The following is an 18,421-nucleotide window of genomic DNA, read 5'->3' on the forward strand; positions in this document are numbered from 1 at the left end:
CTCACAGAAAAAAAAATATAGATCCAGGCTGTCTCTTCATTGGGTTATCTTGCAGATAACTCTTTGTAGGTACATGTTACCAAAGATGCCTCCCTGGAGAAGAAGGGGGATGGTGGAGTCAGGGTGTCGGGGACTCAGGAGTTCCCTGTCCTATGCAGGCTTTCTCTGAGACCTTGGTGAATGACCAAACCTCTCAGATCCTTACTGGTATATGAAGTGCTGCTTACCTACTTTCAGGAGCATTGTGAATGGAGGCTCTCAGGATGCTCTTCCACACTGATGTGGTGTTTGTGTAGTTAGGATGTACTGGCTGGATGATGGATGCCATAGATAAGTTGAAGCAGTTTCCCTTTCAAAGTCTGAAAAGGTTGCTTCAGGTGATGAATTTTTGGTGGGGAACCCCAATATCAGGTACTTTCTTAAATGTTACCCATTTTATTTTATTTGTTTGTTTATTTATTTAAAGAGGGCTAGCTATAGCCTTCATTTCAGGAGACCCCTAAAAATGGTTTCATTTTAGACATCTTGTAGGAGCATACTCGGGAACCGAAGGAGCATACTGCAATTTTACAACAGAGTTGTGGGTGTCTGTGCTAATTTGTGGGGGATCTCAGCCATCCATAGAAATGAGTTGCTCTGTTCATGCACTGGGTGGCCAACTGCTCCCTGTGATTTGTCTGTTCTCATTCTCTCACCCTCAGCTGTCACACAGATGCACTACATATATATACAGCTACAACTATCTCTTCCCTGGTGCAAAACTTAGTTTTGTACTATGTAGGTAAAAAGACTACAATTCCACTATACCATTTTCCTTCTCGGCTGCTGTAGCAATGCACATAAATTCTGTATAATATTTACTAGTTAATCAATTGACACATACTGTTTTCATTGCAGTGACATGTAAATAGTAAATATTTGTATTAGACAAAAGCTATACAATAAATCATGTGTATAACTGCTGTTTTAACATGCTATTAGTTTTTAATTTGTGTGATATTCAATATGCATTAAAGGGCCCCTAAGAATAGAAACAGTAAAAAAATCAGCGATTTACTCATTTAATTATGATAGAAATTCAAGTCTTACCTGCTGCAAGAAGAAATAAAGGTTTAGCATTCCAGCAGAAATATCAAGATGTTGTGAAAGTTGCTTGACCATTATAATGTGAAAATTAACTATAAAATCATAGTAATTTGCAGTTTTACTTGTAATTCATTAACACTGCAGTTTCCAGTATTCCACTGCTCTCGTGCATGGAAAAGATCTGCATCAAATGGTTGGGTAAGCAGCCAGCTTGAAAAAAATCCTACTGATGACGATCTAATAATACTTCCCATTCTGGGGATTCTTCATTTGAGCAATTTTGCTAATGCAGCACAGCATGTAATATCAATATGCCCCTATTACTTCTGTTTTTATGACAATTTGTTCCAATCTTTTTTACCTTTTTTTTTTCCCCTTCAGATTTGCCATGCACTCGTCAAGTGCTTACTACAGCAAAACTTCTTTTCTTTGCTACCTCAGAAAATCTGTTTAATTAACTTTATCTGTACTGCATTAAGGGCAAGGAGGTAGCAGCAAGCTCTAAATAGGCTAGGGCTTTTACGAAAATGAAAAGCCCCATAGAGTTGCTTCATCATGGGAAATCACTGCCAAATGTTGTGTGAGCTCTTTCTTTCCTGGCACACACAATGTAGAGAAGCATTTTCATTTTTAGCATCTTGACATTCAGCTTTTTCTATTGCTTTAACACTTTTTAGTATATGAATATTTTCCATTAAAATGGTTTGTTACGCATTTGCTTATATTGAAACAGCAACTGAGATAATATAGAGATACAGATAATTAGAAGCTTAGATCATGCTGTACAGAAACATCTTAATAAGATCATATTAAAAACTGCATTTTATTTTTAGCATCATCTAATGTTTAATAAGCTAAAGCTTAAAATCTGATGAATTTATAATGATTTTGTGATTTGATATTCAGAAAGACTATGTCCTGAATACCAAGTGAATTAAAGTTATTGTGGATTACCATTGCTGCATTTTTTATTTTGACTTTAGAAACTGTGTTTGTTTAGTGTTTTCCACATTGCTAACCTTGAAACACAGTAATTTGAAGAACAGTGCTGAAGGTTAGCAATGCTTTCACTTCAGTCATCAGGGGGCAACAGTCTGAAGTTTATGGGGGTTGAGAGGAATTGTCTCTAAGATCTTCAAATAGCCTGAAAGTTCTGGTGATGACACTTTATCATTATCCTAAAAATGTCCTTCTGTGATAGTGAAGTCTCACATAGCTAAAGGCAAAGGTGGCTGGGGAAGGGGGTTTAAGTGATGTCAGGAGGATGGAGATGCTTGAGAAGCTGCTAATCAAACCCTTCTGTTGCTTTGCGAACATATACACCTGTGTCTTCACAAAAATATCCTTTGGCACAGCATTGTTTTGATAGGTCAGGTGAGTAGTATGTGCAAAGGTTATACTTCTTATGTCAAGTAAATGCTCATGAGCCTAAGGTCTTGTCCCCCTCTTTTGCTGGTTGTTAACAGGTAGCCACTGCACCAGTACAGATTAAAGGTAGATGAAGAAACATGCTTTGCACAGGGAGAGTTTCCTCTGGAATAGGTAGCCATGTAAGACAAAGATGACAGGGTTTCTTTGTCTTTACAGAGTGGGTAGTTGCACTGTAAACTGCACATCATTACTTATACTGGAAAAAAATCCTAACAGAGATCTTTGGGAACATTAAATTGTCATCACTTGCCTTTTAAGGGAGCAAAGGAAAATGTAAGCAACTTCTGCTTAGAAACACCTGAAAATATCATTAATTTTATTAAAAATCTAGCAGAAGCCTAGTGTTTTAGATGCCTAGGATTTTAAAGACTTTGTCTTCCCCCCCGCCCCGCCACCTTCCCACCCCAGTCAAATCATTGTGCTCTTTCCTTGCAGTCTCCTAATCCTCCAATGCCTGTGTTAAAATTCAAGGTATCCATAAGGCACACATCCTCCTGACCTAGTGCTGTAGTTATGATGATGCATGAAATAAGTCATTACAATTACTGAGGCAGTCTTGAGCGCTTAGTAACTCAGGCAATTGCTTCTTGAAACATGACTGAACTGAAGGAAGGATCATTAGTTATTTCCCTGGAGTACTTGGGTATTGTAACTCTCTCCCCAGGATTCTGTTAGGGAGTTAAGACCTGGTCATTTGTTCATACTTCTCATTTTATCTTTCTTTTACTCAAATGCTCTGTGGCAGCTGATGAATTCCAGATTGTGTCTCTTCTTCAACCACAGCATCTCCTTACCTGTCAAAGTTCAGCTCAAATAGCAAATGACCAGGTGGGAAGGAAGAGCCCAGCAATGACAAAAGAAACAGATTTAAGAAGTCATTACTGGAAGGTCTTATAAGATAAAATAACTTTCTGAGACATATAACTCAAAAATGAATTTTCTGAATAAGGAGAAGGAAGTTGGTTAGATGAGATCCCAAAGTTCTACACAAAAAGAGTATCAACCTGTAGAAAGCTATATAACATGTATAAAGCTATGTAAGTCAGGCAGGAATTGAAGCCAGAAATGGGGTCTGGGTCAGAAATGGAGGTCAGGATCAGAGATACATGAGGATTTTGATATTTATTGGATGACATCATAGGTTTTGGGAGTGTCTGAGTAGTCTGTACTATGCTGTCTGATGGTAATGGGATGTGGTGTGAGGAAGAGAATGGGATCAGAAGAATATAGGTGTCAGTGGGCATTTTCATCCCCGGTTGAAGCCCTTGCTGGCTGAAGAAACGACTGTGCATACAGCGTGATACCAGAAGCTGTCAAGTCGTGTCACAGCGTGGCTCTCTCTCCTTATAGATAATATCACTCAGGTTGCTCAGGAGATGAAGGAGGAGATATTTTGAGGGAGGAGAAAGGGAGTGATCAAAGGGAGATTAACTCTGGAATCTGCTGTCAATGCTGCTCCTAAGGGTGAATTAAAAGGATAGGGAAGGAGCCTTGTGTGGGCATGATTGTGGCTGAAAAAGAAGAGCTAGAAAAGTGCTGCAGGGAAGTACAGTCGAAGCCTAGCAACTGATGGATATTTAATGCTTTATGAATGGGACTGGTAGTAGAGCAGTATGATTTGAGGGGATTGTTCTGGAGAGCTTTATATTGTTAAGAGCAGGGAAGAGAGGAGGCCCTCTTAGGGAGAGGTTATACATTAGCTGATGATAATACCAGAGCCCAGTAAGACATGCAGCAGCCTGGTTCAGGGCTGATTCAAGGATATATCAGATGTCCTTGTTTTGGCGGCGGCAGCAGCCATCAGAAGGGTGGGGAAGATGGCACCTCCAGCTGCCCCAGTGCGATGTGCTGCTGTACATGTGGCAGCTCTTCATACTGTCGGGAAGGTTTTTTTTATTCTACTACTGTTATGAACAGTCTTCTGATGCTAGGGTACAAAGTGAGTTTGAGAGCTACACTGTCATTTATAAGGTTTCTTTGACCTGACTGAGGCAAATCCTAGCAAAACATTTAGTGTTTGATCTTTTCTTTTCAATATTTCTTCTAACTCTAATGATAGATCACCCCATGCAAAAATAAGATACTGGGTTGCTTCTATCAAGTTTTTTAGAATAGACAGTGAAATCTGGACTGTGTCACACTCCTGTGCATGCTCCTCCACAAAGGAGGAACAAAATTCTGTGCAGAGGAGGCCATGCAAGCACACAGATGCATTTAGTAGAGATGACTTGTATCTCATTGCAGATATCATGTGATTTAACAGTTGCCATGGTAACAATGCATTTTTTCATTCCATAACTTGAATAAATGTTGAGATTGCCTTTGGTGTAACTAACTTACCTCCTTCCTGAAGTTGGGCATGATTGTATTATCTGAAGAAAGCAGAGAGGAATCTCTCAGTATTCATGCTGAAATAAATTTTTAAAGCATGTAGCTAGTCAAGAAGTAGGTAGATGATTCCATCTGGAATAAAATAAAATATGTGACTACTTAAAATCACAAAATGAAAGAAATATAAAAAGTTACTTCATAATGTGGTGACTGGCACTGTATAACTGTAATTTCTACTGTGTGTGACACTTTGGTCTTCTTCAGTACACGAAAATTTGATTAAATTTATAATTTTATAGAGGTATTCTTATGTAGGCATGCAAGAAAGCACTTCTTTTCCTTGTTGTAATATTGCAACAAAATTTCTTTATTTCTTGTGTTAATTTGTTCCCATGCATGTAACATTAGAAAATATCATTTTCTTCACTGACGTTAGTGAGCATTTTATCCTACACAGCAGACGCAGAGTCAAATCTCCTGCTATTAGGCAGAAGGAGTGGGTTTTATTTTTCTTTCTAACTCCTTTTCATTCTGGCAGCATTATTGCATGCTCTATGCATTTGTGTCTACTTAGGATACATTATCAAGTCTGCGAGTGATTAGTGGCTTATCTATTTTTGAGTGATTTAGATGCATGAATTAATTAGCAAGAAAAGAGCCATTAGGAAGCATTAGTAAAAAGGCTGGTCATTTCAGACTATTTTGGAGGGAATTAAAATCATCATTCAAACCCAATAAAATTGTATTCATAGTGATTTATGCTTTTCTCTAAAGAAAAATCACTGCATTATATCTAACTTAGCTGAAAACAGCCACCAAACCACAGGATATAAACTCTGTCATGTCTACTGTTGGTCTAGAAGTTAGATAAATTTGTTTTATTTTAAACATGAACTTTGGATTTTTTTATTTTTTTTTCCTGCTTTACTCAGTGCTTTTTCACACTTTCTGTTTAAAGAATTGGTTTAAATGTCAGTACATTTGAGGGAGTTTGATTCTGGAGTTCCTAAGCTTGGGCTTTGTATAGTATTCTCTGGTTTAGAGTTCATCTTAAACCTTTTGGGAGGCCAGAACCACCTCCTGCCTTTGCTGAGTACTCTCATGAAAAATGAGCTGCATTCTTCTGTGAGCATAATGCATCCACTAAAAGATATATGCCTTACAGTGATAAATGTAATGAACAGCACCTCAGTTTAATAGACAAGTTTTAGTCTTTCTAGTTGGAATTGTGGCTTGTAATGTGGATAAGTGTATATATTTAATTTAATTTTATTTTTATTAGAGTAATGGGATTGGCAGCATTCAGAGGTGTTACGGACATAAGGCAAGAGACAAAGGTTTCTTTGATAGACACTAAGTGGCTAAGCCAGGTTTTTTAAATAATATTTTACTTTGCACGAGGTATAAACTGGAATGAAAGGCAAAGAAAGGGATCAGCAATTTTGTCTGTTTGACTTAGAAGTTGTATGTGTTCAGCACTAGTAACTAGACCAATATAAGGCTGAGAGTATTGTATATTTACTGCCATCTCTCCTCCTTTCCTTCAGGAGACCTTATTTGTTGCTACTTCCATTATAACGGTTGTAAGGCTTTGGTAAACGTGTCTTTACCACGGTGAATATTAGTCTACATTAATAAATTAAATCCACTAACATTAGTGAGCTACCTTCTGCAGCTTTTATTCTTGTGTGAATGCTGTATGGAGGCTGCCATAGAAGCCAAGTTCCATCCCTGCTGAATGTTAATCGTCATCTAGTTCCCCTCGTATCCTAGTAATTTCTAGAATTTCCTCCTTCTGATGTTAAGATTATTCTCAAGTATAAATTCTGTATATCCAGTCAAACATCTTCCATTTTTCTTTTCCTGAGGCATATGGTAACAGTAGTATCTGTTATCAGGCATGGGCTATCTGGGTTAAGTGTGCAGTCCTCCTTGAATCCTTGGCATTCCTCCTCCCTTCATGGCTCAGACATAAGTCCTGCAGTTCTTATATCGTTTTCCTCATACTTTTCACTGCAGCTAAGGCTTGGTCTGCTTCCACTGATATCACTGAAAGACAGTCTTTGGTGGCTGAAGGGATTTAACTGTTGCTTCATCTACCTGTCCTGTCCTATCCTGTTTTTCTACAAATGCACATGCTCTAGGCCTGCAATTCTTCCATATCCCAGTATTTTTGAAGTGCTGCCCTGCCAGCTGTGAGAGAATGATAATAGTATTAATACCATCCTCACTTCTTTTGTCTCTCTCTCCACACTTCCCCCTCTCTTTCTTTTTCCCCTCCTCTTTTGTACAGTTACAGAGAGAAGTTCTCCTAAGTTGTCCTTGCCAAGGTGGGAGCTCTCTGTCAGGCTGTCACTCTTACCTTCTAATAGCTATGAAGAGTGTGTGCTCCGAGAAAAACAGAAATTCGTAGCCTACAGTTGCCTTAAAAAGACATTTTTTATTATCTGACAAAGAGTTGTGGAGTGTTAAGGTTATGATATCATTATATCAGTGGTTGTGACACCAGTAATGATTTTTTTTCATGTTATTTTAGAAGATGTGCCCTTTGCTGTGTGTTAGACCTGTCGCTTCTTTTCGTTAAAGCGCTATCCATGAAAGCGCTCTCAACTTAAATGATGGTATTTGGAGGTAACTGCGGGCCAATCAGGGGTATGGGCAATTTGATCTCGATATAGAGCATTTTGTGATACTAAACTGCTATGAAATGCCACATGAGGCTCCTCTTTTCCTGCTCCTTTTGCCTTTCTTGAACTACACAGATTTTTTCATGTTTTTTTTTATGTGGCCTGTGTGATGAAACCCCAGCCTCATTTGCAATGGGATCACCATTTGGGAGTGTTGCACGACTGAGCTTTTTCTTTTTGCCCTAGGACTTAATCACAGCCTTTCTTGCTCATGTAAAGACTCTCGTTTAGCAATGCCCTATTCCCATGAGTGGTTTCTTTCTTCTTAGTAATAGGGAAAGCAGAAATAATCCTACTCTCAGCAGTTTGGGGATTACAGGCAGAAATTGAGTTCCTTGATATATGACTGTGTAGGGTTACTGATCTTTTCCTTGAAGCTTGTTGTCTGTCATCTCTTAGCAGCACTGTCCTTTTGACTCCTCTACAAGGATAACTTGGTATTAATGTTGCCTTTCTTGCAGATACTCGGTATGTAGATGAGAACCCCAACATTTTTTCTAAAAGGGCTTGTTCTGTGCATTATCAGATGTGATATTCGGAATTGGCTTCAGCAACAAAGGATTTTGATTTATTTTTTTCCCATGATGTGGCTCATGCTATTTTTACCACTATTTGTAAAGCTGACAAATTCAGAGGAGATTATTTTGAGCCAAATGTCGGCCCTTTGTTTTGCAACTCCAAGACAGATAGCTCAGTGTGAGACCACTGGGAAGTTTTGATGTGATCCCTGAGTGCCATTTGGTGGCAGATGTGGTGATTGAGTCATTTAAAGCATTTAATGGTTTTATAGACTGGTCAGAAGTCACTGAGAGCCAAAACATCACTGCATAAGGCATTTTAATAGCATTAATGGATTTCTGTTTCTCACAGTATACTGTGAATTAGCACGTTTATGAAAGTAGATTGAATGACTGAAGAGAGAAATAGATAGAATAAGTGGAAAAAGTTCACAAGATGAGAAAAATAATGAATGTAATATGTATATGCTATGAGCTGTATTTTATAGTGAAATAAAATAATGCAGTCTTATGTAAGAAATTTTTGATTCTTAAGAATTGCCACATGAGAAGCTGCTGTTGATGTTCCTGCAGTCCTGTAAAGTAATTTTTCCCCTGAAATTTGGGAAAAGTGATGATCATGCAACTGACTGCAAAATAGGAAATCCCATTGAAAACGTTTTGTGCTGTGATACTTTAAATACAGGTAGAATAGTAGATATATTTATTTTCATCTTTCTAGAATAAAGAAGAGGGCAACCACTGCAGAAAAAAAAGACCAGTCTCCTTATATAGCTGGGTTAAGCTGTGCTGGTGACTTTGAAATGCTTTTTTCCGGCTGTAGTTGATGGTGAATCAAACCTGTTAATGTAGATTTTGGTCTTGCTCAACACTCTGTGAAACACAGCAACTTTTTCTGAGATGGATTATCCAGAGAGGTCAGAGATATTGTTGTCCATCTGCACTTTAATTTTCATGTGTTCATTTCCATTTCCTTGTCAAATAAAAAGGAATAACCTGTAAAGAATAGAGGGATTTTTGTACATCTGTTTGTACTTTGATGACTTTAAATCTAATTCTGCAGTCTGCACAATAGCAGATTCCAGGGAAAAACATAATGAAGTGTAAGCAGGCAATCATCATTAATCTTTGATAGATGCTGCCTGAAAGATTGTTTCTTACAGGAGGAGCTGTTAATAAAATGTTGGGGTTTTTTTCTGTACTTTGTTTCATGTTTGTGATATAAATATATTTCTGTTTTACAGCCAGGGCTCATCTCACTGTCTACTATTAGCACTGGCAAATGCATCATACTCTAAGACTGCTTTTTCTATTGTTTCTAAGAGTTGTTGTATCTTATCTACTTATTCTGAAAGGTGTCTGCCTCTGCCTATTTAATTTTTTAATGAAAGATACAGTCAACTTGGTTCAGAAGCTGCTAAGAGTAAGGTTAGGCATAAATACTGTTTTGCTATGTTAAAAAGAATTCTGGCAGTAGTTTTCTGGAAAGCTCTTGTGCCCTTGTACTTCTGAAGTGGGATCCGAAATCCCTTTGGGAAAGAGTCTTTGGGTTTTTGCCATCTTCATAAATATCTGCCCAAATCTGGCTCAAGTTAGAGGCCAAAAAATACAGTTTGTACATGCTCTGTGAAGAGTTTCTAGAGCTCTGCAGGTTAGTATTTGAAGGCTTGCTAAGCTTTGAGCATGCTACAGCATGAGCTGTGAAGGCTTTTCTTTATAGCTGTTATCTCCCAGCTGTTATGATGTAGGATGTAGTGAGCCTGGATGGAGCTCTGTGGTAAAGCAGCTGTACCTCTATAACTTTTGCTGTGTCCAGGCTGGCTCTCAGTGGGCAGGTTTGGGGATCTCAGTGTCCCACTGAGGAGGCAGGTGCTTCCAACCTTTGCAGTGGGTACAGCAGGGTCCCCACAGACAAGGACCTTTTGTCTCTGTCTGGACCCAGTCCTCAACATATGCTGAACTGAAGGTAGAGCTATATGCATTCATATGCATATGAAGGTAGAGCTGTAGGGATGGAGCTAAATTAAAGACTATCTGTCAGTGTTTCCCAGTGTTCAGCCTTGACCTTTCTGTCTTAATAGTGTCCTTCTAATTCTTTGTTTGCTAATATGTGCCTGGAATTGATTATAATAGCCAAGCAAAAAGATATCTGCCCAGGAAAACAATTATTCTTCTGAAATGAGGAACGTGTTATTTTGTGGCTTTTGTTCTGCCCTCTCACCTATTTGAGCGCATTCCATGTGCTGCAGTGGCAGCCCCTCCACACTTGCGCTTCTCAGCCCCTTCCTGTGTCAGTTTTATATTTCAGACCTCTTACATGGAAGTATTCCCATGTGTGAGGGAAAGCTCCAGGAATTCACTGAGGGGAGCAGTCTTGTCTCCAGAACACAGGGGCAGGAATCCTTCATATGTGCCTTTTCCCCTACCTCTCAAGGGCATGCCCTGGCACCAGCATCAGAAGACAGAGGCAGAAGTGATAGGCATTATCTGATTGTGCTGAGTTAGTTCTACCAAATTATGCTATGAAAACAAAATTTTCCTGCTCTCCATAACTCCTAGAGGAGGCAATTTCTTTGTTACTTGATGTGATTTCAGAGCAGCCTGTGTAAAGTTTGCTTTGTTGTGTGTTGCCCATAGAAGAGTCTCTTTGCCTTTGCTTGGTTGGCAGCAGGAAAATCTGTCTCCAGACTGGATTTTCTATGCTTTCTTAAGTCTATAGGTGCCTTATAGGTTATCTCTTAATAGCTGTATTGCTTCTTTACCCATAGAAACCATCAATGTGAGAGTCTCTGGATCTGGGTTTTTCTGGAGTAGCTCTGGGTCTGATCTCTTTATTAACAAAAAAGCAGGTGGGGAGATGTTGAAGAAGAGTTCTGTCATTGGGAAGTGCATAGTTGCATAGTTTGCATTGGTAGCTAGCAGTGTTCCAACCTAACAGGTGCTTTAGTACTGCAGAGGTGTCCTGTCCTGTGGAGGAATTATGTGAAAATGCAATTTCTATTCAGTGAAGCCGGCTTCTGAATATACTATGTCCATTGCAGAGCTTTTTTTTTTTTTTTTTTCCTGTTAGAAAGCAGAGCAGCTTTCCTATTTCTAGCAGCTGGAGGAGGCAGCAGATTCTGAGTGTTGGTTCCTCTTTTAATTAACTGGAAATCCAAACTTTGTGTTTGAGAAGGGTTTTTGAGAATGTGTCTGCTTGGTGAGATGCTGAAGGGGGAACGCCATCTTCCAGAGTAGCCATTGTTAATGTCCTTTCAGTATGAGAGAGCTTTCGCACTCCCAGTGCTCCCAGTTGACTTGCTGCCAGCTGCTTGAGTATGTAATGTATGTATGGGTACACTTAAAATCCATTCTCATATATATGGAAAGAGATGGTTTGTACAAATACATCACATACATGCCCCATATGTGCTGCAGTTGGGAATCTCAGAGGGCACAGGGAAATGAGGATTTGAGCTATTTTAGAGGATAACAGAGGAAAGGCAGGGAAATGGAAAGATTTATTTGTTTTGATAAATCTCCCTGTTACTGAATTGCTTTAATGTGGCACCTCTTTCTTGTTCTTCCTCTCTTCTTTTGGTGCTACTCTCATTCCATCTTGTCTAATGCTTGGGCAAAAAAACCCCCCACATCCGATGAAATGGAAGATTACAATTATGCATCAGTATTCCTGTGGCTGCTCAGTAATGTCCCCTGGGAGTGTTACAATGAATATCTGACATTAATTGGCTCAGTACCTGTATGTCTGACCTTGCAGAAATTTAATAGATCAATTCTACATGTTGTTTACTGATAAAAGAAAACTTCTTCAGGGCAAGGGCTGCACGTTTGGACATACCTGTGCCCCTGTGACAACCAGAAGCAGCTATCAGACTCACTGGTTTTGGAATAAGAAATAAAATAATAGAAAGAGAGACCATAAAGTGGTTTCCCTCCCTTGTTTTGCCAAGCTCTGTTCCTCAGCAATTTCTACCCCTCTTAAAGTCTTTGTCACTGCCAGAGACTCTACATTTGATTGCACAAATGCTGTTTTTTCTCCTTTGAGTATTACATGCCTTCATACGTGTGTTTAACATACTGAACAATATAACTAAACCAGGTCAGAATTAGAGGAACAGCAACTGGATGTACTTGCGTAGAAACACAACTCTTTTGTGTCGCTCACACTCTGGTGGACTGAAACTGCCGGGAGGGCAGATCTTTGGCGATCTCCATGTGCCCTGCTCAGCAGCAAACCCTCATCTCCTGTGGTGCCCAGTCAGCTGGTGTTAGCAGCTCTGTGGATGTGGGCTGCGTGTGCAGAAATGGATGATTGTTCAGCTCCCTTCATTTTCAGGAAGCCGAGGGGGAGAAAGTCAGTGTTCAAATCCCAGTTTAGCTGCGATTCACACACCGGGTGGTCACTGGGCTTAACTTTCTGTGGGGTGCTTGTTTTCCAAGTTTAAAAGTTGTTCGCAGGGATTCGTACACGGATTGAAGAGATGCTCACACATTGCATGCCTATTCCACTAGGTTTATTGCCTTTGTTGAAGTCCAGTAGAGATGCTTTACAGAATGTGTGTTCTGCCTCTGTATTACTGGAGTGCTGGGAGCTCTTGCCGCTTTTGACTGTTGCTGCTTGTCCCCCGCTTTATTTGATCGGCTGGGTATTAAATAAGCCATCACCTCGGGGACACGGAAACCCGCACCCCAAACCCGGCTCTTGCGAGTTAAAATCCAGCGCAAGCTGCCGAGTACCGCTTCCAAAGGGGAGCTCGTTCCTCCCCTCTGCCCCTCAGATATCTGAGGTGTGGGGCGGCCCTGGGCAATGACCGCGGGCTCTGTGTTGCTCTCCCCCCTGCGCACGGAAGGCGGACGATGGAGGCGGCGGTGAGCGGGCGCGGGAGGAGGCCGGCGCAGCGCTGGTGCTGAGGAAGGTGTGGTCACGCAGCCCAGCCCCCGAGCGGCGCGGGAGGTAAGGCTTCCGCGGCCCCGGGAGCGCGGAGCTTGGCCGGCCGGGCCGGCTTCCGCGGCGGCGGCGGTGGGGCTGGAGGGTCTGCGGTCCCCGGCTGGGCAATGGCCCCCACCGGGCGCGCCTGAGGGGGAGGGTGCGGCGGGAGCGGGGCCATGGGGAGCGGCAGGGTGCGGGTGCCCGAGGCGCTGGCGGGCTGCTGCGGGGAGCGGTCGCTGCCCACCTTCGACGTGCCTTACTTCAAGTACATCGACGAAGAGGATGAGGAGGACGAGTGGAGCAGCCGCTCGCAGTCCTCCACCGAGGATGACTCCGGGGACTCTTTGCTTTCTGACAGATACGTGGTGGTGTCGGGGACGCCAGAGAAGATTTTGGAGCATCTGCTCAGCGACCTACACCTGGAAGCCGCCCAGGACAAAGAGACCGGTAAGGAGCCACCACACGGGGAGGCGGTGGCCGGGGAAGGGCCCGGTCCTGGGCGGGAGAGGGTAAGAGGACCCGGTCCCGATGCCGGCAGAGGGGGTCTGCGCGGGGGTCGCTTTCAGGCATCCTCTGCCGAGAGCCGGCTGCCAGCCTGATCAGCCTGGGGCAACGTGAGGAGGAAACCGCGAGCGTGCGGCAACCGGGAGGTGGCCAAGCGGGACTCCCGGGCAGGGATGTCGGCTGTGAGGAGGGCCGCTCCCCAGCCGCACACTTAGCGCAACTTGAGCCTCTTTTATCTCGGGCAGTCGTTGCCGCCTGCTGCGGCCTGCCTTGCACTGCACCAGTGTCTCCTCAGGCAGAGGCTGCCATTCCCCGCAGCCTGCAGCTATGATTATTTTGATCAGGATACTCTCTCTGCGCTTCAGTCTCCTGGCCAACTACTCGTTTTGCCACCACCCCAATACTTTGGCACACCTTCTGTTTCACAAGCCCGGCTTAGAAGTTCCCTTTTAACCCAGAGCACGGTGTATAGCTGTGTCTTCAGTCCTTCTGTGTCTTCAACCAGAGACTGTAGTTTGTTCCAGCCTAAAGCAATTATTATGATCCGTCTGCTTGACATGTGGTTTAATTTTCAGGTGGATCTCTTGGCTGTATGCACCAAGGTTTATGTGTGTATGTATTGTCGCCAAGAGCTCCTGGAGTTGTTTATCACAAGTGCCTGCAACATGCAGTTCGTATAAATAGTTTTAATAAAAGCGGCCAGGCTGGTGAGACTTTCAGAGCTCCCCAATACTGACAAGAAGAAGGCAGCTGGCTCTAAATGGTGCTGTGCATTTGATCGTTCCCAACAGGGTTAAAATGTATGCTGCTGCTGCCTGTATATCTCTCTCTCTACAAAAGAGATTACTGAGAATAAACACACTTTAATCCTTTTAAGTGACTGAAAATATAAATAACATCTGTGATTCCCAGAGGAACGTCTCAGAACAAGTTGTTTTATATGGGACAATAGGCATATTCGTAGTGCTGATGTGTGAATGCTCCGAAGAAACATATACGGTGTCTGTTGGTGGTATTATTATGGTATTCCTACTGCTGCTTTTGTCTGCCTAGACATTAATATTTAGTGCAGAGGGAAGGTGTGATGTTTTTTCTTCCACAGATGCCCTCAGAATAGCTCTGGGAGCAATTTACTTGAGCCAGATCTCAGGCAGTGTAGTGAGGGCCCTTTAAGGTCAAACGTTGTATCTAGAATAAGTTTCCTGTTAATGTTTATGAAATGCGGATTGAGGGACATTAGCTGCCTGCCTTCCTGGTCAGCTTCATCTTTTTTCTTTATAAGCTCAGAACCTTGCTGGAAAAAAATGTGATTTTCACTAGCGATATGCATTATATTTTAGTGTTCATAAATATAAAAGATTCCTTACATGAAGCATTAGATGCTGTATGCATCTGCAGGTGTACTACCTTTTCTTTCTTTTCTCTTTGCTGCCCTCCCTCTCATCACCAGGAGACTGTTCATAAGCCTGTTCTCATTGTTGCAGAGAGGGGCTGCTAAGCTGCCCTCAAAACAAATGCTAAGCCACTACTTGGAGTGGTTGTTAGCAGATGGTAATGTATTTGAAGGTTGATTGGCTTCCCTTCACCTCTTCTGCCTTATCCTAAGACCTTTTAGAGAGAAGCAATTAGCTCTGCCCTGTAGCCAGGGTTAACTGGATCTGGAGGCAGAACAAAGTAGATGTGGCTTCAGTTTTTTGCCATCACAAAGAAGTGTGCCAAACCTTGCTCAGCAGCCTTCCACTTTCCTCACTTACTGGTATTTTTCTGACTTTATTAAGCTGGTAATATAGAACTTTGTCAGAATGGAAGATTTTGGGAATTCTGTTTCACAATGTTCTATGTGGTAGATGCCCCTGTAATATTTTTTTATCAGTCTGTTTCGCAGACCTAGTGGCATTTGGCATGAGGAAGTATGGGATATTGACTGTATACGTGTACTTTGTGTGTGCAGCTGAAGGCATCCTTCTGCTGATTGTGTGTTTGATTTTGCTCTTCTTTGCATTTTCTGTAGTTCCAGTCTGGCCCATCTCAGAGAACGGTTGTGTTGCAGAGTCCTGCAGACTTGTGTTTTAGCAGGCATAGCTTTGCAGAACATAAAAGGACAATGCTGTTGTACCCTACTGCTGCTCCTGTTGTCAGTCTGCCAGTTCCAGGATGAACTCCTTGGCCTCCTGCTTTTCCTCCAGTCCCCAACCTGTTTTTCTTATTTGTGTCTATAAAGAACATGAGAAGGAGCTGTTCTTATGTATGCTGGTGCATGGGAGGCTGTTGTTCTCTTTGACCCTTTGCACTGCTTCCCGAAGAGGGATTCTCTGTGTGTTTTCATTCCCACTCTTTGTATAATAAATCATAACTGCAACTCTCTATGGTCATTAAAAAAAAAAATTAAAACCACTGTCTCGTGAGGTTAGTGTGGTAATGGAACACTGCTTCTTATAAATACTGACAGTGGCTGAATGATGCACCATGTATTATTACTTCCAGCCATCCACCATTTTCCAGCCCAAGTCAGCAGGTACCACTTGCAGCTGGAGAATGAAAGGGAAGTTTTGGATCTGGTCTAGAATAAATGTAGCTGGGGTCCAGCCCAGACCTCAAGGCTCCCTTCAGCTCTGCTAAACCTATAGCAAGATATCTTGAGAACTCTGCTGTGGCATCCTCTGCTATAATAAATAGGTGGGGACCTGGACTGAAGAGTCATCCCATTTTCTGTGGTGTTATAGCAATCAAGGGCACTAAAGAGGACACTGCAGTGTGCATAGCTAGACTAGTCTATTGCTCAGATGACTTCCTTAGGCAAGGATGTCTTGAAAGCCTGAGGTTTGTAAGACTTGGAACTTAACATGCTTGATACTGTTTAATTACTGAGGTTGGGTTGTTTTTTTTTTGGGTTGTGACTATGTCAGGGATTATATGCGAGTTCTTGTGGCGCCATCTTAAATTTGGGCTTGCCAGTAACAAAGGCTTGCCAGCCATCCATCTCAGAGGGATAAAGTTTTAATCTCCTGAGTTATTACAACCTGCAGTGTCCCAGCCCCCAAGAAGATTGTTCCTGTTTCTTACCATGACATGGATGGAAATTTTAAATTTCTCTAACCAACAGCATTTTTGAGTCATGTCTTAAGGTTGTTGGAATCACTGGGGAATCTCTGCTGAGTGTGTACTTTAGAGGGCAGTTTGAAGTTTTACGAGTTGAACAGAGTAAGACACTTCAAATATGTCAGTATCCAGGCAGAAAATGCAAGGCAGACTTCCTGAGCTAATCTTCATCAAGGATGGGGATTTGAACAATTAAATCTCCAAGAAGCCAAATCTTAGTGTCTTAGAATCTCTGATCCCTTTCCACTGACTACAACATTTCTTTCAGAGTTGTTGTCCTTCTCTGAAAAAACTTTTATTTCTTGGGCATTAACACAATTTTCTTCTCTGGATATTATTCTGATCTAGTTTTTGTAATAACCTTGGACTGGCTTTTATTCAAGCATGCCATCTTGCCTTGTGGTGGTTACATTCAAAGTTTGGCAGCCTCTGGAATGACACAGTGGTTGTCACATCCACTTCCATTTCTATGGACTTGCCTGGATCCCTCAGACCACTTCCTTCAGGCCACTGAGCCACCTCTCTCAGGCAGCTTAAGCAGAATATCTCAGAAGCACAACATAATCTCCATCATCACATGTGATGACACTACCTGTCTTTTACCTCCCTACTGCAATATTAATTTTAGGGAATGAGTACGGAGAAGAGACTGATTTGTGAAGGTCTATGAGAGCAAGAAGTGGTGGAAAATGGAGATCTGGAGAAAGCATATAAGTGAGGAATGGTATGACTGGAACAATATGATGTTGTTGGTCTTAACTGATGTGTCTTGATGGGACCTTGACACACTTGTGGGCTGATGCTAACCTCATGACGTTTAACCATGATAAGTGCAAGGTCCTACACCTGGGTTGGAGCAATCCCAGGCACAGCTACAGGTTGGGCAAAGAAGAGATTCAGAGCAGCCCTGCGGAGAAGGACTTGGGGGTGCTGGTTGATGAGAAAATGAACATGAGCAGGCAGTGTGCACTTGCAGCCCAGAAAGCCGACTGTATCCTGGGCTGCATCAAAAGGAGCGTGACAGGCAGGCCGAAGGAGGTGATCCTGCCACTTTACTCTGCTCTTGTGAGACCTCACCTGGAGTATTGTGTGCAGTTCTGGTGTCCTCAACATAAAAAAAGGACATGGAACTGTTGGAACAAGTCCAGAGGAGGACCACGAGGATGATCAGGGGACTGGAGCACCTCCCGTATGAAGACAGGCTGAGGAAGTTGGGGCTGTTGAGCCTGGAGAAGAGAAGGCTGTGTGGAGACCTCATAGCATCCTTCCAGTATCTGAAGGGGGCCTGTAGGGATGCTGGGGATGGACTCTTCATTAGGGACTGTAGTGACAGGACAAGGGGTAACGGGTTAAAATTTAAACAGGGGAAGTTTAGACTGGATATAAGGAGGAAATTCTTTCCTGTAAGGTGGTGAGGCACTGAAATGGTTTGCCCAGGGAGGTTGTGAATGCTGTGTCACCTTACCTGGGACAGTGCATGGTCCTTGAATTAGTGGGAATTCTCCTCTCTCACACAGAAGCAGTTTTAGCTTTAGGATCTAGAAGGGGCCTTCAGACCATGTCTGTCCTAGAGGTGCTGTGGAGTGAGGGTTACTTTTGTTTAATCCTTTCAGTTTCCACCCTTGCACCAATGACACTACTTTGATGTTGGGTAATAGCATCCTCTGCAGAGCTTTATGTGACCTTTTAGAGGAATGGTACTGCCTCGCATCAGCTGACTGTAGTCAGCTGCTAAATGATATTGTGAAAAAGGGTTACAGCTTGGCCTTTTCTAGGTGTGTCTTTTGTTTAATAATCAAAAAAAAAAATCTGATTGCTTTTTGATATTTTGGTGG

The 18,421-nt window shown here is 42.2% G+C and overlaps 1 protein-coding gene across 4 annotated transcripts in view; it reads left to right on the forward strand.

The window, feature by feature from the left end:
- Positions 1-18,421, forward strand: part of RAPGEF5 (Rap guanine nucleotide exchange factor 5) — a 134,593-nt gene that overhangs the window by 55,367 nt on the left and 60,805 nt on the right. For 3 of the 4 annotated variants that reach the window (XM_057418915.1, XM_057418913.1, XM_057418916.1), the window contains 2 exons: positions 12,901-13,007; positions 13,342-13,430. In XM_057418915.1, coding sequence (XP_057274898.1) covers positions 12,901-13,007; positions 13,342-13,430 — 196 coding nt within the window. The remainder of the gene's footprint in view (positions 1-12,900; positions 13,008-13,341; positions 13,431-18,421) is intronic. The other variant, XM_057418914.1, reaches the window with a different exon arrangement.

The sequence above is a fragment of the Pezoporus wallicus genome, unplaced genomic scaffold, assembly GCF_028554395.1.
Source record: "Pezoporus wallicus isolate ANWC-B61680 ecotype Strahan unplaced genomic scaffold, APGP_CSIRO_Pwel_v1 contig_47, whole genome shotgun sequence".
Taxonomy (NCBI): Eukaryota; Metazoa; Chordata; class Aves; order Psittaciformes; family Psittacidae; genus Pezoporus; species Pezoporus wallicus.